Here is a 24944-nt window from a genome sequence, read left to right on the forward strand (position 1 = left end):
TGTTCACATTTAAAGTGGAAAAAGTTGTATCTTTGTCTCATTCTTTTACATCACCAAAACCTGGCATTTTAACAGGGGTGTGTAGATATGTAGTTGCCATTACGTCGGTCAAGAACGTTATATTTTTAGAAAAGTTCCCAGGGAACTTAATTCTTGAGATATACGGTAGGTCTATTAACGTAATTTCATTGCTATTCTCTCCCTCAGTTGTGCTGCTTCCATTAGCTCATTTTCAGCCCTAAAACCAATCTTTTTGCTATAACAAGATACTGTCTTGAAATTACGAGATAAACTTAAGATGCAGCACCAAATTATTTGTTTTCACTTTACGTTTCAGGGCTTGCATATGATTCTGTAGTACCTCCAGGAATGTTTTATTGTATTAAGGTTTATTTAAATAAAAGTTGTTAAGAACATGATCCTTTCACAATACCGTGCTGCACACAATACACATGAAATACATAACGATACAATATAATAATTGTTTTTAAATAGAATAAAATATGTAATTATTGCACTACTCAAAAAAGAAATGATATCAGACAAACAAAATCTCAAACAGATACATTTTCCTCAAATGAACCTTTCAGTAGTTTTCTAAATGAATTCATTTAAATTGTCCTGCCTATGTAACTGGCGACAGATCTTTATGCATCTCCTAAGTTGTGACTCAATAAAAGGTTTATTGCTCTGCCATGGTGGCTCTGATGTGTGTCACCAAGCAGCAAGGCTAGCAGGACACAGACGTTGCTTAAACAAAAAGGTATTTTAATAAATAAACGGCTCAAAACGTCAGGAACAAAGAACAGGCAACAGCGGAGGAACTTAAATAGGGACATAACGAGGGGGCAAACAAGACACAGGTGAAAACATTACTACAGAGGGCAAGCTACGTTCGAAATCAAAGGACAAAAAACAAACACAACTGGCTAAGTTCAAAATGAAAGGCAAAACCCAAACAGAACAAAAATAGAATCTAACATTGTGCAGGAATAAAGCTGTGGCTTGGTTCCTATGCATCAATTGAGAAGTCTATTTTAATGAATAACAAAATATAACTGGTCAAGCAATAAATAAACCTACAAACATACAGAAAGGAATTCATTAAATGTCGCTATACCTTTAAGTTTCTTATTATGCAATTACTTAAAATGTTTTGTTATAGTTATAAATTAGCTTACAGTGGTGATATTTTCAACATGACTCTTCTTAGCCCATAAATAGGAAGACACAGGAGGAAATACTACACTATCACTGCTCGCCTTGTGAACATTGCTATTTGGTAGTCTAGAAATGGATCGGTGAGGTATCATGTAACCAAAATGTGTGCATTGATCCAAAAGATCTGGCTCCACTGAAGCACATGCATGTGACAGATCCACATACATAAACTCTGTTGAGACCTTAAATGGCCTTTTGTGTGAACACCCCTCCCCCACCCGCTCTGCGTCGTTGGCCTGTCTTGTGCTAGTCTAAATGTCAGACCTGACAGTGCTGCCTGGTAGAGCAGAGCAGTAGGAGGCATCCAATCCAACACTTAACTCCCCTAATGAGATTTTTCCTGGGTTCTGAATGAGTGCCAGTAACTAGTAACAGTGTTACAACCCAGCGCAGCTCCTCAGGCCCCCTGCCTGCCTCCATCATGCCCTAAACCCTAACTGGCTGGCTGGCGCACGATTAGGGGGAGCTGTCGTCAGAAGAGTAAATTGTCAGCCAAGGGCCCTGTGGGACTGTCCACAACCCCACACTCACATACACATACACACACACACACTCATACACTAAATGTGCTATCAGACAAATAAACACTTACACCGTAAACACACACAGAAGTGTAAACAGACTCACACACTTACATCTCGTTCATCTTGTTCAAGAAGTTTGACCATTAATTATACTGTGACTTTGAGCTCACTAGGGTGAATCAGTAACTAGACAAATGTGCGCCAGAGATGATTCAACTTTGCATAGTTAACACCAGCCTTGGTTATTATAGTGGTTCATTCTTGCCTGAATAAACAATATAGTTACTAGGCCAATGCACCACTCACCAACAGTAGCTGGAAACATTTGCTTAAACCTAAGCCAGCAAAGCTCTAACATAACTTTAAAAGGTAATGCGTTGACAAAACTCTCAGTGTTCCTCATGCTTGCATAGCTGGCTAGGGAGCAAGCAGTTAGCTACAACAACAACAACGTTAAACAATACTACAAACGTTTTCAGATAGCAGAGTTGTCCAACTCTGATAACATCCTATTCATGTTTGCTTTCCATGTCAACACTAAACATTTAGAAATGTTAATTTATGATTGATGTATGAATTGGCGCTGCAAAAGCTGGGCTGTTAACATCGTCTGACAAAAATATTGCTTAGCTTGTGTCATCATGTTTAAAGTTGTATGCATGCTGCCCCTAAAACTAAGTGTGAGTGTTTCATAAATCTGTCTGCAGTAGTTCAGTGTTCCTTTTTCACTTGGATTAGGCATGACAGATTTCTGCTACAACAAAGTGGTGATTAAGGTAATCAACAATAGCATTTTTATCATCAATAGTCCATTCCAACATCATCTAGCAGCAATGAGGAGGCACTGTTTTTCAGGGTTATTACAGTTTTCCACAATTAGGATGGATCCCTAAAATCCTCTTACATCCTTTATGAATAGCATTGGATATGTCAGAAGCGAACCATTGTTTATATCTGTTCCTCACTCAAAATCTTTTATAGGGAGCATGCCTGTCAGCACTGGAAGTGAAAAGTAATATACCTTCCCATTGCTACCCATTGTGCAACTTGCCCTTGTGGTCAATTGCTACTTGTTGCTATCATCTCAGTTATACACCCAATATAGCAATTCTGCTCCAATTTGGAAATTTATATTTTTTAAATATTATTGTACTAATGTGTTGTCTTTTATATTCTTCAATGCAAATCCATATTTGTATGTCTCCCATCGACGTGGGTCAGCCATTCAGATTCAAGGGCCAAATCAAACAGCCGTGTTGGACTGCGCAGGGAGCCTGTCCAGTAATGTAGCTGCTCGGATGTTGTCATGCACAGTCACACTTGGTTCTTGTGTTATGCTGCTCAAGGAATAAATCACTTCTGTGAAAGGGCTTTAACAACTTTAAAACACACTAGGGCCATACAATCCTCCGTCCTTCAGGCCCAGAAGGGAAGAGACTCTGAATGGTTTGGCTTCTGTTGAAAGTGAAAGGCTTTATACGTTGGTTTCGACAGAACATTAAACATCATGTCTGGAAAATGTTTTTTGGTGGTCCCAAGCATTGGAACAGTCTTGTTTATGTGCTAAATGCCTTTCATGATTCTCTGAAGCACTGTAGCATCTGCCAAACCTTTTTTGCTAAGTGATACCTCACTGTAGCCTTCATAGAACCTTCATAAACACTTCATAACACTTGTTGATACACACAGAACAAAGAACACCTTTACACAAAAAGCATTACACAAGGTTTATCCTCTGAGCAATTAAATCTTTTCTGCTCTGTTTTAAACGTGCAGATGGGCCTTCAATGCTGTTTTATATATCATTAGACCAGTGAAACACATTTGATTAGCATATATAGCATGGAATAGTTTCAAGATATGAAAGATCAAAAGACGCAGTGATCACTGAGTTCTACTTCAGATGATCAAAGAGGTGCAGCACTTGGCCATGTCTCTCACTCGGTTTGCCTTAAGCTGCACTCCTATTGTGAACCTTGAACCCACAGAGGGAAAAGGTTAGCAGGCAGTCCTGTGATTGGCTCATTGTCCTGACACGACATGTTAAGATTGATGGCTCTTTGAAGGTCAGTTGATTAGCATGCATATAGCTAGTGGCAAGTACGGTCATTGAAGATAAGCAATTAAGGTTGGATGAACAAAAGATGCAATCACTACAAAACAGTTAAGAATTATGTATTTTATTCTTTGATAATATACTTGTGTTTTAAAGCCCACATTGGCCCTGAAGCTAAAATTATAAAACCACCCTGAGGTCGTGATTTCTTTCCTTCCAGACTTTTATTGAAGCATCCAAGAAAAAATCCTAATAGTCAAACATAACATCAAACATTCAGCTTGCTTCAAAGACCCTAAGGACAATCTAGTATAGAGCACCTGGTTAAATAGTTTTAGGAGCATTTTAACTCATGGTTGACGTGCTAAGAAAAACTAGATGCCATTGTATGTGGACATGTATTCAACTACAGAGCTTTTCATTGAACTGCAAAGCACTTCAGAAATGTTATTCTGAATCAAGTTATGTTGAACAACAGAGATTCATTTGGGCTATACATTTTAGAATAAAGAAAAATACACTCTTTGTCCAATTTTGTATAGGCAACATGGTCTTCTACACTACTAAAAAGCATCCATAAATATTTATATTTTTAAATGTTTGTAATTCGATTTGTAATTTGTAATGGGGCATTTTTCCTTTTTTTTTATGTACCTAAATGTATGTTATTATATTTAATCAGTTTAAAATGCATGACTGAGTCCGAAAACCTGTTGTGATTGTTTCTTTTTAATTATATACCATATATGTGGCTTGCCTAGGCTTTGCCCTGCCTTCTTCTACACCTTTTGTAGAACATTTCTAAAAATGAGCACTGTACTCACTAGTCAGTATCCCTATTCTCTAATTCTCAAACCTGGGAACTGTTGGGTCCCTGTGAGATCCTCTTGAAGAAAATAGCAGTCAGTCCCAGAAACAATTGGGTGAGGGCATCAGATATGTGGGCTTGACCTTTTATTGATCTGACTTGGGATGGTGTGGGGTTGAATGAAGACTGTAGTGAGAACAATGTGTGTCACTGGAGTCAGAAGTGAAATTCAGGGGATTAAATATTTCTCGCAGTGCTGAATGCACCTTGTCCAGCCTGCCTGGTAAGGAGGTGCCTGAGCCTCACTGAAAGTGTTATTCCAGCTCCATTTAAGTTTTCTGACAGACCACAACAGGCCCTGGAGCTGCTGGACCAAGAGAGAGGAGCCATATCAGTATTTCCCCTACTTTTTCCCCCAACATAGGGAGGGGGCTGACATGCTGGCATCAATGACACAAAAGGCTTGATGAGTGAAATGCTATAACATCCACCCTGTACATCAGTCTCTTTTTCTGGTCAACATTATTTTCTTAACATTATTTAACATAACTCCCGAATTATAACCTAACTCCTCACTCTCAATTAGCCATTCTCTAAAACTGCTCATGAATCACCTCCCAGACTCCTAATAAAAGCCACTATTTACTAGCTAATGAGGCAATGTGAATTCCATGTACAGTATAGTGTGTTGCATTGGGGGTTAAAGAGGGGGTAGAAAATATAGTATTGCTGGATGTAGCACTGAACACATTTAAATAGTAATTTAGTTTAGTTTATATTTGTCCCACATAGTTTTTCCTTTGAAGATGTACGCAATACACACTATAAAGACACACTGCAGACTTATTTTGAAGGCAAAATACCAAAACTCTGTAATGTTTCCAGCTTGATGCTAATCTGTTTTAGCCGATTGTAGCTATCGAGTTGCGACAGTTGGTTAGCTAGCTTGCTTCTTACCTTTGGTTGTCGCTCAGACGATGGCTATCTTCTTTATATCAATGTTACAGCCACTTACTGACAGTTCAACCCAAACGAGCGTGTGCACAAACACATCCAGTTACGTTTCTCTGACTTCACTCGCTAGATTCATACTCTGAATGCCGGGTGCCGGACTTTGTTGCTCTGCTCTGATGCTAGTATGATAGTAAACTGCACGCAATGCTAAACTGCGCTCAGCTTGGAGAAATAAAAAAATATTTCATTAAAATATTAAGTTTTTCTGTGGCGGTGCATCACATTTTAGTAGTGGCGGCACACCGCTGTTATTACGATAGGAGGGAAACACTGCATAATGTCCTTTTAATAGAAAGCAAGGAAAGAGTGAAGGAATGAAATAATGGACTTTGCGCGTATGTCAAAACTCCTAGAAACAGAAATAAAATTAAGATCAAAGATAGTGTGTTCTTCTTTCCTTTTAGTGATGTTGTTTTTCTTCTCATATTTATCCTGCCATTTAGTCGTCAGATCTTTTGATGAATGGATAAGAGAAATAAGGCTAAAAAAGGGTCTAAAAGAGAAACCGCGAGAAAGAGAGAGGGGATGTTTTTACTGAATGTATTACATTTCTTCAACATATTCCAAGAGCAGATCCCAGAGTAACCCCAGCATACTAATAATACAGCTACCATCCATCATCATAGACAACAACCAATTAGCACATTCCTCTTTCCTCTGTTCTCATATTCTTGGCTAACTCCTCCATCATTTTGGGTCATTCATCAAAAAAACACAAAATTGCTTCAACTCAGTACTGTGCATGTGTGTGTATATGAAGGAGACAAAGTGTGTCTGACAGCGTGTATGTGGGTGTACGTATGTAGAGAGTTCGATTGGAGGTTTGTCGCTTTCTGTAAGTAAAGCCAAGCCGCCTGCATTGTTGATGTCAGAGCACAGACTTTGCATGGTGAGAGAGAGCCTGAAGGAATGTTGATTGAGGGGTGATTTTTTATAGGGTTTAGTGGAGGGAGGGAGACTGGGGACTAGGATTGGGTTACTGTGCAGTCCAGGGCCTTAATTGTGAATAGTACTGTAGATGCTGGCTCCAGTGCTGGTCTGCAAATGAGCATTACGTTGTCAGATGGAGATGAGACCTGACCTGAACAACTCTCCGTAACTTTCACCGGTAGTCCTGATGCCACTTTCAGGGACAGCCATCGCTGATTGCAGTCTCTCTCTCTCTCCCTCTCCCTCTCACTCACTCAGCATAATGTGGACTTGATCCATAGCCACCTGGTGAATGTTTGTCAACCTAAGGCATTCAGAAATTACAGATGTTTATTGACAGTTGGGGTTTAGTCTTTTGTTGGACTGGGTATCTTTTAAACCTGCACACCCAGACTCTCCTGTTACTCATCTTATCTGCTGCAGACGGCTCTGCTGGCTGCCTCGGGATGAGCGTCAAGCAACAAGACAAAACCGCTTCGTGTAACTCTCAGCACCGTCCCACTTCCTCACCGCCCACTCCTCTCCTCACCTTGGCTCCACTTTCACTGCTTCTACACAGACGCTATCTGATTTCTATCTCCTGGGCTGGCTGCTTACGGGCCTGTCCATATTTGTCGGGTTCAGGTGAAGTTTAAATAGCAGGCGGGTGGGTTTCAACTTAGTGGGAGAGAGTGGAATCTGTGTGAGAGGTTTTCGTGATTCAGACAGACATCCTCAGTCATAGCTATGGGGTGTCCCAAATGGCATTCCACTCCCTACATAGTGGACTGCTTTTGAGGTGAGCCATATGGCCCATGGCCAAATGTGATGCACTACTTAGGAAAAACTGGTCCGTTTGGGATGTGGACTCAGTCAGTGATGTGGTGAGTAGTAAGGGTCCTCTTGAGGGGCCACCCACTTTGTTTCTGACTGGGATAAGATCACACCGGCTGACCTCTGCCTCTGCTGGATTAAATCCAAATCCCTCCTACATGTTGGCACACTCATAACTCTGGGTAGATGGTCTAATTCTTGTTTGCTGGGAGTTCTTAACACCTCAGAACTGTCTAAACCGTCCAATCAGACTCAAGCTTCCTCCTCTTTCACTCTTCATTAAATTTTTTCGGTTTTCAGATAGCCCAGATCACCAATGGTCGGCCTTCTTAATCTCTACCTTGCGTCATCCTTTTTCAGGAGCACAGCCCTGACTCCTATATTGTTGGCATTGCTATGAAGAGCTAATGGATAGCGGAAATTCGGAGCAGCTGGCATTGGGGCAGAGATCAATAGGGCCTTTGCCTTCACGAAAGCTGCCTGACAGTTTCTGTTCCAAGGGAAAGCGACTTTGGGACTCGCCTATGTGGGATAACAGCCTGGGCAATTGACACAGGAAGGTCATTGATGGCCTCCGCATTTGTCTTGACTAGTCTGACTTTACCTTGACCCTTAACCTTTTGAGGTACTTCAATGTTCCTGTGGCAGGACTCACTCTTTGCCAGGTTAACTGTCAAGTTGTCAGACGCAAAATGTTCAGACCAACTGCAAATGTGCTGTATGTGTTTTGGCCAGGTGGCCCTAAACATTACCACACCATCCAAATGGGCCTCAGTACGTTTCCAAATGTGCATGATGTAGCATGATGTGCATTAATAAGCCTTTGAAATGTGGCTCCAAAAGTGTTTGTCTCATGTTTTTTTTGCCGGACCACGTAAGCGGAGCCGGCCTAGAAGAGTGAATGTCTTACTGAGTCCGTCCCTGACTGACTGACTGACAACCCCTTGTTAAATAGCGTAGTGGTTAGACACGTGGTCTCCAGAACAACAGGTCCCGCGTTCGCTTCTTGTAACAGTCCAATCGCATTATACCTGAGGTTCAAGACAGAACAAACTTCGCTGTCTGCTACGTAATAGGAAGCGTTAAATAAAATGGTTCTGGTGGATATTAGGATTTGTTCACGGTAGACAAACTCTTCGCAGGCTTCACAAGCATTAACAATTACAATATGAATGTACGTTTCATTGGAAGTGAATGTGCCTAGATAATGAGAACAACTGAAACCTCTCTGTTTAGTTTATCTCTCTGTTGGTTGCGCACTGATAACCATTTGACCACTATACGTAACTGCTGATTTCTAACAATTGCATGTCTATACATTACACTTGTAACGTATACTATACTTAATACTTGTAAATATCCTGCCCTCTTCTATTTGCACATCTGGTTAGATGCTAACTGCTTTTTGTTGTACTGTACTCTTATTGTTCAATGACAATAAAGTTGAATATAATCTAATCAATAGTGATTGCCACAGTGGCTTGCAGATTAAAAAAATATCCAAGGCCTTGATGTACAATGAAAACTTGCCCTTCATATTAAGAGCTCCGGATCTTTTTGTCCAAGTAGCTTGAAGAATTAAGTTTGAGCCACAGAACTTCTATAAAACAATTTAAGACAACGCTTTAAACAGCGTAGCAAATAATCCTGTGGTATATGGTATACACAGTGTACCCCCCAAACGAATGTGGCTGTAATGGTTATTTAGCCAATGACGATAATGCCACAGAGACACCTGAGCCACGGTGAATCCCTGTGCTCACATATCATGCAGTTCTACTGGTATGGACTCATCAACTCGGCTGCCAGGGTAGGAGAGGTCCTAGGGTTGGGTGCACTGAAAAACAAGCCTGCCAGCATATCGCTGTCTCCGATGACGACAAACCCTATCACAGAAATAACCGTGCAGACTACCCAGAATTCCTCACAGGAAGAATGTGATTGAGACCTACGATTGAGGCCAATCTGCCAGTCAAGTTGTCCACCCCTTTTAGATCGTTCAGTTACAGCACTGTCTTTTCCTAACTTCTGGTTTTGTTTAGCTCACAGTTGTCAAATAGGCTTCAAATACGTATTTCGACTTTGACATACAAGAGGTATGCATCCCCATGTAGAAATATACCCTAGATACATATAATCAAATATGTGTGTTGCTGGGAATGGTTCCTTATAAATACACTAAAATGAATGTGTCTCTCCATGTTTCTCTCTCCAGGAGGTGTTAGACGAGACGTGTGCAGAGGGGATCAGTGATGAACATTACCGTTTAGAAGGTAGGCTGTCTGTACCCATCTCCTCCCCCCTCCTCTCTTTAAGCCCCAGAAATGTGCTGATGAGGTGGATGCTTGGAATCCCCCCGTCTCTCTTTCCCTTTTACCTACTACTCCTTCTCATCCTCCCTTTCTCTCACTCTGACTCACTACCTAGCAAGCACCTCCGTGTTTTTCCCCATTGAGTGATACTCTTGAATTTCAATATCTAGGAGCAGAGGAGAGGCCTCTTCCACCAGAACCCAGATGGGAAAGAGCACCAGAACTCTGTGGGCCATTCCAGATATAGTTTAAGGTGGCTCGGCTGACTGCTTTTCCCTTATGATGAAATCAATAGGAGAATATGAATCGGCCATCCTGTGTTTGCAGCTACAGTTGTATGTGTTCTCAGATACCATTGGCCTGATTGTAACAGAAATTGAAGCTTGGCTGATTTACTGCACCCAGAAGATGTTAAGGGCCTGTTTCTTTTTGATGCTTTGCTTGCTTTGTCTCGCTAGTTAGAAGTGGTTTGTTTTTGCATTCAAGTTTTCCCATATCACCCTGCTTCTTCGCAATCTACACCGGCTTTCCATTGAAGCTCCAATCTGCTTCAAGGCTATGGTTCTTGCCTATGGAGTAACAAGATGAGTTTCTCTTCCCAACCTTCAGGCAATTTTCAAACCCTTAATATCTACCCATGCTCTTCATTCAGCCACCTCTGGGCTCTTGGCCATCCCTTCGGGGCAGTTCCCGATCCTTGCAGTCAAAACTCTTCTCTGTCCTGGCGCCTGAATGGTGGAACCAGTTTCCCTTGGAGGCTAGGATAGTAGTCTCTACTTATCTTCAAAAAAACATCTGAAATTCACCTTTTCATGGTAGTTAAAATAGAACCCCGTTTCCAGAAAAATTGGGACGCCGAGCAAAATGCAAAAAAAACAGAATGCCTTTCTTGAAAACGACATAATCTGAATGGCAGCATTTCTTGCTCCAAAACCTGCATTTATTGTTCAGTATTAATGGTGTCTTCACAGATGTGCAAGTCACCCATGCCATGTGCACTAATGCATCCCCATACCATCACAGATACTGGCTTTTGAACTGTGCCCTGATAACAAGCTGGATGGTCCCTCTCTTTAGTCTGGAGGACGCGGCGTCCATTATTCCCAAAAATCATTGCATTCTGTTTTTCTTTACATTTTACACAGCGTCCCAATTTCTTTGGAAACAGGGTTGTAGTTCCACTGTTACCACCACTGTCTGTTATCTTTAGTTAAACTTTTGATGTTTGATGTTTTTTATTTATATAGTATTTATACAATTACACTTGCACAGCATTATAATTACCAGACTGAGTTGCTACTGGACCTTCTATTGTGGTTAAGTTTACCTGGTCTAAAATTGCCAAGACTAGTTTATTTTAAAGGCTGGGCCAGGTACTGTATGCTTGGGTCTTCATGGCATTCCAACTCATTTCACTGTAAGAGTCTTTTAAGACCTGGTGAAAAGCATGAAAAAAGCATTACAAACCTGTTATAGATCATACATGTGGCCATTCCCACCACACATTGTTTCTGTCAAAAAACTTCCTTTAATGTCTGGATGTTCCAGCTGTCTAAGCCATTGCAACTGGTGCACATGTACTTTTGCAGCATGGATTTGATTCCAACTCACTGCTCTTCAGCAAGAACTATCCATGTTCCAGTTGAATAAATCGTAAATGCCTGAAAATATATATCTAAAAATTCCTGTCTTTTCTTCCCCTAATTCTCAGAAGTGTAAACAAACCATGGTTCACTTACAGCCTCTGTAGACAACTCCCCTTTGAGATACACTTCAGTCAGAGTTTTTGTGAGCTGACATTTTCAAGATAGTTCTTGATTACCGTTGGTACAATACTTCTTTATACCTGGGAGTTCTCTGACATATCTGCTGCACATCTGTTAAATCACATTTAAACGGTTATTGAGCCTTCTGGCCTTTTGACTCTCTAAATCCAAGAAATGAACGTGGTGTGTTGGAGTGGAAAGGCATTAACAGCCAGAGAGAGATTAAATATAATAGGAAAGCTAATGCACATATCGAAACCAACCTGTGGTTCTTAATGGCTTCAGTAAGCATTTCCAAAGACAGTTTGTGAAGATCTTTTTTTTTTTTTCAAGCAGGATGAAAAAGGGCAAAAGGAGTCATACAAGCTTATTATGATCTGTGCCTCTACCATGAGTTACATCCTTGGTGCCTTTTGAAATGTAGTTTTGACAAGATCATTAAATGAGGCTTAGAAGTCCTGTTGAACTGGTCACACTGGATTGACACAGAAAAAAGCCACACTTGGCAAAAGGCTGAGAGTGGGTGGCCACAGTCCTGCCAGTGTATTGGTGTGATATCTCTGTGTATTGCTGTATTTCTGCGTGTGTGTGTGTGTGTGTGTGTGTGTGTGTGTGTACGCTCAGGCTTGTGTGCTTGTGTGCATGTGTCTATATAAATATATCGTGGTAAGGCTGTTAGATCAGGAATGATGACATAATGAAAGTGCCTGGAGAATTCAGCTTCACCCTTAAAGAGGACGCTGACTGTATGTCACTGACTGCATGCAGGTCATAGGTGAAGGGGGAGAGAGCAGAGTGCATCTACATAGGGAATAGTGTGCTATTTTGGTATGCAGTCTTTTCATTAGCCCACAGATAAATATCACAATCTCTTCAACATTCGACCCGAAACCCAACACATTGGCCATCACATATGGCACAATGTTCCCTTTCAGCACCTGGGGGTTATACTTTGTCCCCCTAAAAGTTGGTATTTCCTCCATAGGATGCTGCCTTTCATTGTGCATACAGCCAAGGGGACGGGAGACAGAACAGACAGGTTCCTCTCTTTGATCTGCCTCAATCAGGAGGAAAGAGAGAACAGGGCTGTTGTGTCTGTCTGCTCCTTTGGCGAGCACAACAAACAGTGTTTCAGATTTGACTTGGCTTAATTAATTAGTGATTCTGTTTTACAGCCGGTCGGTCTGATCCTTGTCCAAAAGGTTTGAGAATGGAACTTCAAAGTGCAGCGGGTGAGGGGCTTTTTTTTGGGGGGTGGGGGGGGGGGGGTTGTGGAGTGGGGCGAGTGAGGGGCCCTGTGTGTCTGTGTCCTCACGGCTCCTCCAGATCTGCAGTGTTTATTGTCTCCAGGATCGGATCCACACATACTGTAGTGCACTAACTTCAATCCACGGTGTGTTCTAAGTGCATTGGTGTATTCATGGCCTCTGTCAGTGGCCTATCAGGGTGGGTTTTTCATTTGTAGTACCCAGGTCGGAAGTACCTCGGAGGTTTTCACTTCATTTTGATGAGCGTATATGAAAGGACCGGTGTTGTGTTTAGTTACAGGAGGAAGTGGTGGTGGGCTAATGTAGTTGATGAGGACGTGTGTAGTGGTGTGTGACACATGAGAAGTCCCCCCGCTAGACACTGTCTGGGCTTTATATCTGGCAACACTAACAATCCAGCATTATGAGCTCAGCTGCAGTGGGCACAGAGACAGAGAGAAGGCTCCCATAGGGTCTTTGATGTTCAGATAAAAGATTGTTCCCAGTTTAAAATTTAATTTCTCAGGCCCTCTTTATAGTGTATGGTCCTGTTCTTTGCATTTTATTAGTGAGGTCTGTGTTCAGTTAATCCACGTCACCCGTTCCTGGGGCAATGCTTGCATTTCCCAATTGTATTCAATGGTAATGATTTGCATCCAATGTGCATTGTGTCTATGGCTTATATGTAATGTGGTTTCATGTGTCCTTTATAGTGGCTTTGCCCCCAGAGAAGACGGTGGACAGTTGCTGTGTGGAGGAGAAGATCCAGGGGAAAGAGAGCCAGGTGCCTGCAGGGACACAGAAACAACTCCAGTTTGAGGTGAGTGTGAAGTTCAAATAAGAACAACCAGGATGGGGCAGTTGGGGTTGGGGTGTTTAGGGAGAAAACTAGAGCAACAATAGAATAGTGATGGATTTGAAATGGGTTGCAGGAGCTGGAGTGTGCGGTCTCAGTAGAGGAAGACAGTAGACAGGAGTGGACGTTCACTCTGTATGACTTTGACAACAATGGGAAGGTCACCAGAGAGGTAAGCGTTGATACCTCTCAGCAAATATATCATATTTACATTTATGCATACAATCCTATTTCTGCCTGTTCACACAATACATTCACACCCATTTTAGTTTGTTAAGATTGACCCATTGTTTTAAAATAGCAGCCTGAGTAATATAGCCAGATTAATTGGGAAGTATCCACTGATGAGCAAAAACATTATTACAACTCACAGGTGAAGCGAATAATGTTCATCCTAACAAGGTCTGGGTAGATTAGAGATTAAGGGAACAATCAGTTTTCGTAGTTGATGGGTTGGATGTAGGAGAACTGGGCAGGAGTTATGGTCAGCCGACTGGGTCAGAACATCTTTGAAACGGCATGTGGGGTGCTCCGGTCAGCAGTGGTGAGTACCTACCCACAGTGGTGAGTACCTACCCACAGTGGTGCGAGGAGGGACAAACCACAAACCAGCGACAGGGTGTTGGGCTCCCAAGGCTCATCGATGCGTGAGGGCAATGAAGGCTACCCTGTTTGGTCCGAACCGACAGAAGGTCTACTGTGAAAATGTTAATGAGATATGCCCTGTTTACCTGTGGAAGTGATGGCACCAGGATGCACTGTGGGAAGACGACAAGGCGGTGGAGGGAGTGTTATTCTCTTGGTATTATTCTCTGCTGGGAACCCTGGGTCTGGGCATTCATGTGGATGTCAATTTGACACATTCCACCTACCTAAACATTGTTGCAGACCAGGTACAGCCCTTCATGTTAATGGTATTCCCTGAGGACAGTGGCCTCTTTCAGGAGGATAATGCACCCTGCCACACTGCACACATTGTTTGGGAATGGTTTGATGAACATAATGAAGAGTTCAAGGTGTTGCCCTGGCCTCCAAATTCCCCAGATCTCAATCCGATTGAGCATCTGTGGGATGTGCTGGACCAACAAGTCTGATCCACGGTGGCTCCACCTCACAACTTACAGGACTTGAAGGATCTGCTGCTAATGTCTTGTTGCCAGATACCACCTTCAGGGGTCTTGTAGAGTCAGGCGCTGTTTTGGCGTCACGCCGAGGAACAACAGCATATTAGGCAGGTGGTCATAATGTTTTAGTTCATCAGTGTACAGTTAGAAACAGAACACACATAGGGTACCTATGTTTTTTCTTTGTAATGAATATACTGATGAGTGACAGTAACAAACCATTAAATATTTGTTAGAGGATTGGGCTTTACAAAGGCAGGCTCCGCACAGGCAGCACAAGGTCACTTGATTTAGATTTCTGATCTCCTAGCCCTAGTCCTTTGGCCCCTTCCTTTGTTCTACAGAGAAATATAATGCCAGCTCATTGGAGATTCAAAACTGAATACAGAAAAGGCGTTGTGTCTGTATTTAAACTGCTGTAGTGTTGCAAACAAACGTACATGCCGTAGCAGATATTCAATTTGTCTGAAAAGGTGTTATTCTATTTCAACAAAACAGTCAACTAGGAAGCACATTAAGGAAAAGTTATTTGCTTTTTCCTTCTCTGCAGTAGAAGGCTGGCCTCTTCTGCCTTGTAAAGATCTGAGTAGTGCAGTCAGAGAGGCCTGTATTTCTTTTTTTGAAATGGTGTGAAGAGACTGATGCCGTCCTCTGTGTGGTTGAATGGTTGGATCTCCAGTTTCTTTGGCATTGCCCATAGCCCCCAGGCACATGAGACGGCAGGCAGCAGCTCACAGCTTTCTTCTCCAGATCCCTTTATTTCTTCACACATACGAAAAAATGGAAACCAAAAATGATACAGGAGGCTTTTTTTTTTTTATGTCTAAGCGTTTGAAACGGTATCTGGAGCCAGTCCCCAAAGAGCTTATAATAGGCCTTTATCTTGCAGTCAGAGAGAGGCAATGCGAAGGCAGGCAGTTGGACTATTTAGAGAGAGAACCAGAGCTAGCTAGCCTTAATAGACACTAAAAGCATCCTAATTTCTGAGGATTGTTTGAGCCCCTCTTCACTGCAGCGGTAGTCCAGGGAGCACTTGTGGTAATTTACCTTCAGAAGGAAAACACTATGAATGTTTGAAATTTGTAAACTCACTGTTGTTGATCCATCTTTGGATCCATTTCTCTTCCTGAACAGGCTTCTAAAGACCTTAGCTGTTTTAGATGTTGTATGTATGCTCTGTGCTCTACTGTCTTAGTATGGAGATGTTATTTCTCTGAGTCTGACTCCTAGCCCTGAGGCAAAGGTCTGTACTATGGCCCTGAGCAACACGACATAAAAAGATAAGGAAAGCGAGGTAGTTACTAGTTTTAAAAGCTTTTTATTGAACCAATTCCAACATAAAAGAGTGAGAGAAGGTGAAAATAATGGAAGAGTAGAACAAAGCTGCTTTAGAGTAAGCTACAGATCAGTTCTGACGGATCAGATCTCTAGGCACATCTCGTCCCACCTCACTGACATTCATTTTAATCATTAATCCCATCTTTGCACTTCTTGATTACTGTACAAGAATGGAATAAGCCAACTGACAGCCCAGCATGTTCTTCTCTCCCTCTCCTCTGTCTGCCTGTTACACACAGATAGACAACAGTAACTGGATTGTCAGATGTGTACTAACTCGGAGCCTCACTCTCTCCTTTCCCCTCAGGACATCACAAGCCTGCTTCACACCATCTATGAGGTGGTGGACGCGTCGGTCAACCACTCCCCCAGCAGCAGCAAGACACTCCGGGTGAAGCTCTCCGTGGCCCCTGACTCCAGCCAGCGCTGGAGGAGCTGTGCTCAGGGCACTGCAGGTAACCACTAGGATGGGGAAGGAAGGAGCTGAAGACCAGGAGACAAAGGAGGGTGTAGCGGGTGGAGAAGTGAGGGGGAACAGGAGTGGAGAAGGGGAAATGTGGAGGGGAGGAGCGAGGGAAGAAGAGGTTGGAGAGAGAGCAGGGTACTTTGGGCTCACCTACCTGACTGTTTGGCTGTCAGCACATCCAGAGGCTTGTTTGTTGTCAGGCAGAAAGACACCTGCTACACAGGACTGTCAGACGCTACTTTCTCTCTGTCTGCCTGTCTCTCCATCTCTTCCATCGCTCCATCTCTCTCAAGCACAATGGGGTTCATTTTTAATGATGGGAGTAGTGACAGAGCCAAGAGAGCCCCCCCAGTGCCTTCAAATACTCTGAAAGAGTCCTTTTGAAAACCCCATCCATTTTCCTTTACTCTATAAAATTTTTTTCTTCTTTCCCACCCCCCACTTCTCAGAGCTGTCGGGACCATACATTCAACGTAACTTCTTTAGCTGACAACTTGGTAAACAAGTACTGAGAAAATAAGAAAAATAAAAACCAACAACATCCTGTTTGTTTATGTCCTGTTGTTGTGGCTATTTATAACTGTCAAGTGACTCAAAAGGTGCAGGTTTTGAAAGCAAACGGCTGACTGGCTGTCTTCATAATTCTTCACTACTATAGATATAACTTCATGAATTAACTCTGGGTTGTATTTTTGATTTGATTTTATGTCTTATATGAGGCCTGTAGTTGAAAATAGAATAAATGAATCATTGTTGTTTTTCCTCTCTTATACTGTAGATCTTCAAAGTAAAAGGCTGTGAACAAAGGATTCTTTCTTCTAAGAGAAATAGGCCTGTGTTGTGTGACTGTTCTGTGTGCGTGTGTGCGCGCTCTATGTTTTCAGCTCTCTTTGATAATGTCCTGCTTTCTCTCTCTTACAGACATGCCCCACCCCAGAACCAAGACTGACAAGTGCATTGAAGACTCTAAGAGTGCAGAGAAGAAGTATCGAGCCCTCCTCAGGTAAATGTTCTACAGCCTGGATCAATCATAACTTCATATCATGTATACCTCTGAAGCCAGTTATTCAATTGTTATGAACCAAATGTTTATGATCTGCCACACGGCTCTCGGTATCCCTTCAGGCGCCATCACAGCGACCATCACACTGTCCAGCAGCAGGGACCAACCCAGGTTCAGAGGGAAGGATGCCAGCGCCACTGTGTGGATGAGAACCTGGAGCGCAGGAACCACTATCTAGACCTGGCAGGCATCGAGAACTACACATCCCGCTTCGGAGCAGGTGAGCCGGCCCTGGCAGGCTGTGCCAGGGGTGTGGAGAGCCAGCGGGCAGGGGGCAATGGGGGCCTAGGGTTACGGGGCGATGGTAGAGAGATCGGAAAGCTAGAGACACTGATCAGCTGGAGTATCACTGTCCTTTGAAGCTGCGTCCAGATGTAGAAAGGCCTTCGTTATCTCAGCGCCTGCTTGGTGTGTGGAATCATTTTCTGTACTATAGCAAGCTGTTGTAGGCCTTTATGGGTTATTATTCTAAACTGTGTTCATCTACTCTACAGCACCCAACACTGAGCCTGTGAAAGCAGAACCACAAACTCGACCGCCGAACCAGATCAGGTCTCGCTCTCATGAACCAGAGAATGGCCACTCCTACTCCCACCACCGGCGCTCGCAGGTGGCCACGGACAGCAGTGCCGTCCCGGGCCCAGACACCTCGTGTCCCCCACGACTAAGCAAAGACTTGGGTAAACACGCCCTGCGCTCCCCTAAGTCACACAGCCGCACCCCCCCCACACAAACTGCCATGGGCAGAGTGATGAGGAGTAGGGGGGCTCCACCCCCCCCGGCCCTGCCCAGCCAGACCCCACCTCACCAGTCCTCCGCCCCCTACCGCAGGCACAAGCAGAGGGCCAGGGAAGGCCAGCAGCAGTACCGGGCCCTGGGGGCTACAGTGGGGCCGGTGGTGGAGAAGGAGCAGGTGAGGGACCTGCCTGGTGTGTTGCTCTATGAAGGAGGGCTGGCCCAAATGGTTCAGAGGCACGAGCACCATCATCATCATGAGCACCACCACCACTACCACCACTTCTACCAGTCCTGAGAGGCAGTCTGCTATCCCCTGCCCTGCTGCCCCCAACCACAGAACACCTTCTCCCCGACTCAGCATGGCCAGTAGACTCTGAAGACAGGCCCCTCCCTCACAGCACGGACAGTAGACTCTGAATACAGGCCCCTCCCTCACAGCACGAACAGTAGACTCTGATGACTGGCCCCTCCCTCACAGCACGGACAGTAGACTCTGAATACAGGCCCCTCCCTCACAGCACGGACAGTAGACTCTGATGACAGGCCCTTCCCTCGCAAGCATGGCCAGTACACTCTGAAGTCAGGCCCCTCCCTCGCAGCATGGCCAGTAGACTCTGATGACAGGCCCCTCCCTCACAGCATGGCCAGTAGACTCTGAAGACAGGCCCCCCCCTCACAACACGGACAATTGACTCTCAAGACAGGCCCCTCCCCCACAGCATGGCCAGTAGACTCTGAAGACAGGGCCCTCCCTCATAGCAACAGCACAGCTAGCGCTGTGTCATTGTTAAGGAGAGCTGACCCTGTGGTTTGAGAGGACATCAGGAGGGTTAAGTTGTCCAGACAGAGGGAGGTCTGGGGCATATTATTATGGGGTTGTTCAGGCATGAGTCCTTCTGAAGCAACAGAAAGTGTCTAGGTCTTCTGGTGTGGTAGTAACCATGAACCAGGAGCCGAACAGAACGCCTCAGAGGAACAGAAGAAGAAACTACATATATATATATTTTAGGGCTGTAATACATCAGAGCACTCTCATAGCTCTCTCGCTCTGTTTTTTTTACTCTGATGGACTAAGTTACTTTATAATGTCATACTGGCACCACCAGCATGGTGCTCTATTGGAATGGGCTCTTTAGTGGGAGAGGAAATAAGGAGAGGGGCCGGTTTGGAAGGAAAGACTGTGATTTACTGTATAAAGAAAATTATGTATGAAGGAAAATAGTTATAAAATACAGATGCCCAGTGTCCAGTGTGTTTGTTTGGGAGAACGAGCATGTGTGTATTTTGTGCTTGTGTCCATATGAGAGAGAATGTGTACATACTGTATGTGTGAGAGGATATTTTAATGTGTATGTACGGTGTGTGAGAATGTGTTCCCTGTCTGCTGTGACACCCCTGTTGCCACTGAAGACCACTTGAAAAGCACTTGTTGGTGCTGTTGCATTGGAGACACTTTGGGCTGTCAGAACAGAGGACAGACAGGCATCAGATAAAAAAAAGACTAAATCACCCAGCTCCTGATTCTCACATGCAATACAGGACACTCCCTGAGAGAGAAAAAACGAAAGGATTTTAAAAAAAACTTTTTGAGTGAAAATAGAAAAAGCTAATCAGCTGCTACCTCTAGTATTACTTTTATTAGAATTGTTGGTATTAAGATGATTATTATCATTCAGATGTTTTCTTCTCTTTTTTAATAACGCAATTTGCAGTCACGTAGTGTTGAAACTCTGCAACATATGTTACCTACACATTGTATGTACATGTTTAACACTATAGGTATGCTGTTCTTCTGTTTTTATCAACATTACAAGCTTTATTATTTTAATAGTGTGATAGTGTCAACAATCTCAAGCTTCATTTTTTCCTATACTCTCCTAAGGTAGAACTCCGACTCTAAAACCACACGCAATTATTTTGTGTTTAACTTCTGAACACTGTGACATTGTTCTGATTTTCTCCAGTTCACAGGGAGACTCTGGACTACTGTATGTGCATTGGAACTGGAAATACATAATGTTTGCCAATCCACAGCAGCCCTACAGTATACTCATCCAGGCCAAGTTGTAGGGAGGGAGGCACATGACCTTCTTGTGTCTCCCCGTGGCATTCCCCTATCCCCAGCTGTCAGCATCCCTTTCACCAGGCCGCTATCAAGCCATGTGTCCCCAGTGCTCAGCCAACAAGGCTTTGTTTATGACGCTGGCTGGGCGGGCCGGGCTGGGGTGGAGGCTTTCAGCTGTCCGTCCCATTCCTCTGGTGCTAGGTGTCACCAGGCCCAGACCATAATTCACCCTGCTGAAGGCCTGCTGTCAGGGACAGGCAACTCCAACCACACAGGACTTTTGAAATCCCATCCCATCATGGGTGAACCATCAGAGTACCACCACCAAGGTTCAGGACAGGTTACTACGGTTTGCATCTAGGTTTCACAAGCACCTGACTGAGTATCATCTGGTCAGGGAAAATGGGAAACACTGTAGTCAGTCACCATTAGACCTAGCTACTGGCTTAATGTTGTGAGCAGGTTTGAGGAGTGTGTGGACCTCAATGCCGGTGTTACACTCATGTTTAAGGTATAGACTTGGCTACAGGTCTTCTTAAGTGCACATTTTGGGTCAGTTGCAGGAATCCTATGCATTCCAGTCCTGTCCTGGGCTCCAGCGTTGCCATGCCCTGCACAGCTGCAGACTGTCCATTAGCAGAGGCAACAGTCAGGCTGGCCTCCCCACGGGACACTGTAACCCTCCTCTCCCACCCTCAGGGGAAACACAGCTGCACCCCATTCCAAGCCCTCTGAGATGCCTACCGCCCTGGAGCCTCTGCCTTGCATTGGCATCTGTCTGTCTGGCCTGCCAGTAGCCTGTCTGCATAGCCCATAACAACACTATAACTCTTGTTGTTGCATTCCTGTTACACGACATGCAACACTGGGGCTAAACAGCAGAGGTGTTGATTCTAGCACCTGCCCCTAGGGTACTTATACTGGAAATGGCTGCATTGGGGACTCTGTCGAGGCAGACGGGCCACACTTCCTTCATGGTGGTCCTCACTATGCGTGGATTGGGGTGTAAACGTGTGTGCATGTCTGTGGGAATTTCAGCGAAGGTGTCTGGATAACTTTGGTTTGCTTCACGAAAGAATGTCACGTGCAAACTGTTGAAAACAGAAACGCCCCACACCAAAGGGAAACATTTTCTTATTTTTTAAACCCCCTCATAATATATGTGCAAGCCAGTTTGGTTGGGAAGCTTCAGGCAGCCTTTAGTCTGATCTAGGCAGGGTGGGCAGCTGAGTGACACAAGACATGGCCAGTAGTGAGGGATCTGCTTGTGTTCTCATTCTCAGTTAAAAAGTTAAATGTCTTATCTCTTCACCATCTTTGCTCGGCAGCACATAGGCTATTGTAGTGTATATTGAGTGGTGCCCTATCTTTCTATAGTAAGGTATTAGTCAGGCTATGCCAGTCACCTGAACACATATCTATAGTGTTTCTGATATGGAACCCTATTCCCCAATGCACAACTAGGGCCATGGCCTACATAAGTAGGATACTTTATGGATTAGGACACCTCTTTAAGGGGCCACTCTAGCTTTGCCCCTGACAGCGTTGGCATATACAGTTCTACACCCATTCTCCAGAAGGAATCTTCCTCATCTGTAAAAGTATTCAGTTTCAGTATTCACAGCCAATACACCTATTTCTCTATGTATTCCACCACTAATTTCTTTTGTAGGATTTATGTATCTACTTTTTTAACTGATGTAAATAGTATATGGACTGCAGAAAGGTTATATCTTTGTCGTAGAAGGAATAAACTTATTTATAATATTGAATGACTGAGGGAATATACAGTATGCCTGCCAAGCTATCACACTTGCCTACTATTTTGTCACTTATCCACAACATCAGCTGAGCCAATCAGTGGTAATTGGGAAGGACAGTTGTCTCTTTTTACCGCTTTTCTTTCACTTCTTGTTGCTTGTAAATTAAACATGTCTAGCACTAGCTGTTCAGTTCCTCCAGACGTGCATATGCTCTCTTCTTCCCTAATGTATTTTTATAAGACTTTGTTTAGTTTATATAGATGTTTTTTTTATTTTTTATTAATTGCTTATTTATTTGATAGCAGAACTGTGCCAAGGAAAATTCCCATTCATTAAAGTATGAACCTGTTCCCCAAAATATGTTTGCTGACTTCACTTCACATAGATCTGTTCTGTGGTGCTGCTGTGGGTATTTGTGTTGAAACTTTTGATGTCTATGTATGTTTGTGTATGTGTGTGCCTGTGTGCCTGTGTGTGTGTGTTTGTGTGTGTGTGTGTGTGTGTGTGTGGGTGTATGTGGGTCTGCATTTTACTATGCATGTGAAATATAAGAATGTGCCCAAATAATCTATTTTTCTGCATTTTAAGTGTATTTTTTAATGTATTAAATTTGTAAATACATTTGGAAATAAATAAATTAACTATACTAGCCAATATTTTTATATTTTGCATGTATTTAAAATCCTTTATATATATTTCACATTTTGTTACCAAATGGAGTGTGTATATGTACCACATAATGTAAAAATAAAAATGCTCGGTGTATACAAAGGAAATAAACATAATCATCAAATTACACCATATAAAGATAGACTGTATATTTACCAGTTGCACTGGATAACCACTCTGTTAGTTTCCTGTAGGAGTGAGGTGTGAGGAAAATGTCAGGTTTGAGAGTCTTTTCCCAACGTTATTCCAGTCATTGGCGGCTGATGTTTAAAATGTATGACGGCCAAGGTGTCTACTAGAGCTGGTTGTGGTTAGAATGGCTGATGTTGAATAGTGAGGTAGAGGAAGGATGTGCCTAAGACTGAAAATATATATTTTACCGGTGAATCTGGTGATGCGTAATGAGGGCCAGTTGACCAGAATGTAAAGGTCATAGTGTTCAGTGTTGAAGGGGAGGATAAAACAGATGGCAGTGTGGTCAATTACATAACATTTAAAGAGGAGTGTTTCAGTGGTAAGTCTGTAAACTTTGTCGCCGTAGTCCACGATTGGCAGGATGGCAATTTATGTAATTCATACTTATCATTGTGGGTTTCTTGATGCCTTCTTGTAGAACAATAAACCAATTGTGGATTTAACTGTGGACTAAAGGTGGGAGATATGGGTATGTAATGACTGAGCAGTCAAGCCATTATTCCAAAGTATATGTTGGTGTCGACATACTCTTGACACTGACCCATGTACAGCAAAGATTGTTCAGGGGAAAGCAGGCTTTGAGTGACCAGACTATTGAGATCTGCCACCCTAACTTCAATAGTCTGGAGTCAACTATTTACAAAAGAGTTGAGAGGCAGCCAGCCCTCCACTGGTTTGGAAGCCTATCCCCTTGCTTTTGGGTGAATTAATTGTAACACTATGATGGCTTCTGATTGGTTCTGCAGTGTGTTGTTATTCTTTCACTATTTTTGTGTCCGCCCTAATGTTTAAGTCCCTGGCCCTGAAGCACTGAGACTGGCTTGTTTTAGGGTGGTCATCACAGTGTTTCGTGAGGGGCCAGTTGTATGCAGGATAAATGTACCCACAGTGAGTGCAATAATATTAAAGCATAAAGAAAATAGGGTCAATCCAGGCTAGACTGTTCTCTGACAACCCTAGGTTGCTGAGTCTATTAATGACAATGAGACGGTTGAGGGAATCAAAGACGCACTAGTGTGTTCTGGGGGCTTATTTTCCGTAGTTTAATCTGCGTGTGCATTTGTATATTGACATGCTGCCTGTGTGTTTGATGTTCCCGGTAACATGTGGGAATGAGCAGGGAGGAGGACGCTAGAGAGGGGGTGTGGAGGATCCTTTCTACCCTGTCCCGTGGAGCCTTGGTGGGATCCCAAATCTGTCTGGCCACAGCTGCCCATCATGCCATGCTCTCTGCATGCACACACTTTGATATGTGGCTTAAGCCCTTATCTTTCGTTGGGACGACCGCAGTGTCCGCGATTCTTGGCAACGTGATCTGCCTTTCTCTCGCAAACACAGCCCATTTATATCGGCCACGTTGATATTTGGGGGACTGCATCATACAAACATGATCTATCCCTTCAACACTGACACATCACACCAAGACATTTCCAGAGCTCTTTCTTTTCATTTCACCTTTCAATACATCAGTCACATGCCCAGCTGACTGCATGGTCTTCACAGAGATATGTTATCCAGTTCTAGCCATGAGTGGGCATGAAAACCAAAGCAATATCTAAGATTATTCTCAAAGTCATTCTTAGGATTTGGGGATTTCTTTGACTTTGGGATGCATTTTATACTTGCAGGTCATCTTTTTTAGGTAAGAAAAAAAAGGCTTCTTTCCCTACTGTGTGAGTCTAGTTTCCTGTCAAACCTATCAGAGCAGAGTGGCACAGACAGGCTGGTTTAGCAGGATGTCCAGAGAGATATCACACTGGAATAATTTGACTGATCAATATCTGGATCACTCCATCTCTATTTCTCCCTTTCTCTTCTTTTTCTTTGTCTTCTGTTCTCTCTTTCAATCTTCTTGTTTGTCTGTGTACTTGTTCTAAGTGTTGTAACTGCTTGTGAGAACAAGTATTACCCAAGGATAATTCAGAAAAGTTAGGAAATATTTTGATACAACTTTAGGGATACTGCTGAGATCTACA

The 24944-nt window shown here is 43.3% G+C and overlaps 1 protein-coding gene across 5 annotated transcripts in view; it reads left to right on the forward strand.

Annotated features, from left to right (window-relative positions):
* The window catches only part of nkd1 (NKD inhibitor of WNT signaling pathway 1), a 44792-nt gene that overhangs the window by 16592 nt on the left and 3256 nt on the right, over positions 1 to 24944 (forward strand). For 2 of the 5 annotated variants that reach the window (XM_034287190.1, XM_034287192.1), the window contains exons 4-11: positions 9582 to 9639; positions 13405 to 13511; positions 13624 to 13719; positions 16317 to 16464; positions 17397 to 17478; positions 17601 to 17758; positions 18033 to 18218; positions 18370 to 18451. In XM_034287190.1, coding sequence (XP_034143081.1) covers positions 9582 to 9639; positions 13405 to 13511; positions 13624 to 13719; positions 16317 to 16464; positions 17397 to 17478; positions 17601 to 17758; positions 18033 to 18218; positions 18370 to 18451 — 917 coding nt within the window. Of the gene's footprint in view, positions 1 to 9581; positions 9640 to 13404; positions 13512 to 13623; positions 13720 to 16316; positions 16465 to 17396; positions 17479 to 17600; positions 17759 to 18032; positions 22752 to 24944 lie in introns of those variants that run through there. The other 3 variants (XM_020056790.3, XM_010896574.4, XM_010896573.5) reach the window with 2 other exon arrangements.

The sequence above is a fragment of the Esox lucius genome, chromosome 2 (genome assembly GCF_011004845.1).
Source record: "Esox lucius isolate fEsoLuc1 chromosome 2, fEsoLuc1.pri, whole genome shotgun sequence".
Lineage (NCBI taxonomy): Eukaryota > Metazoa > Chordata > Actinopteri > Esociformes > Esocidae > Esox > Esox lucius.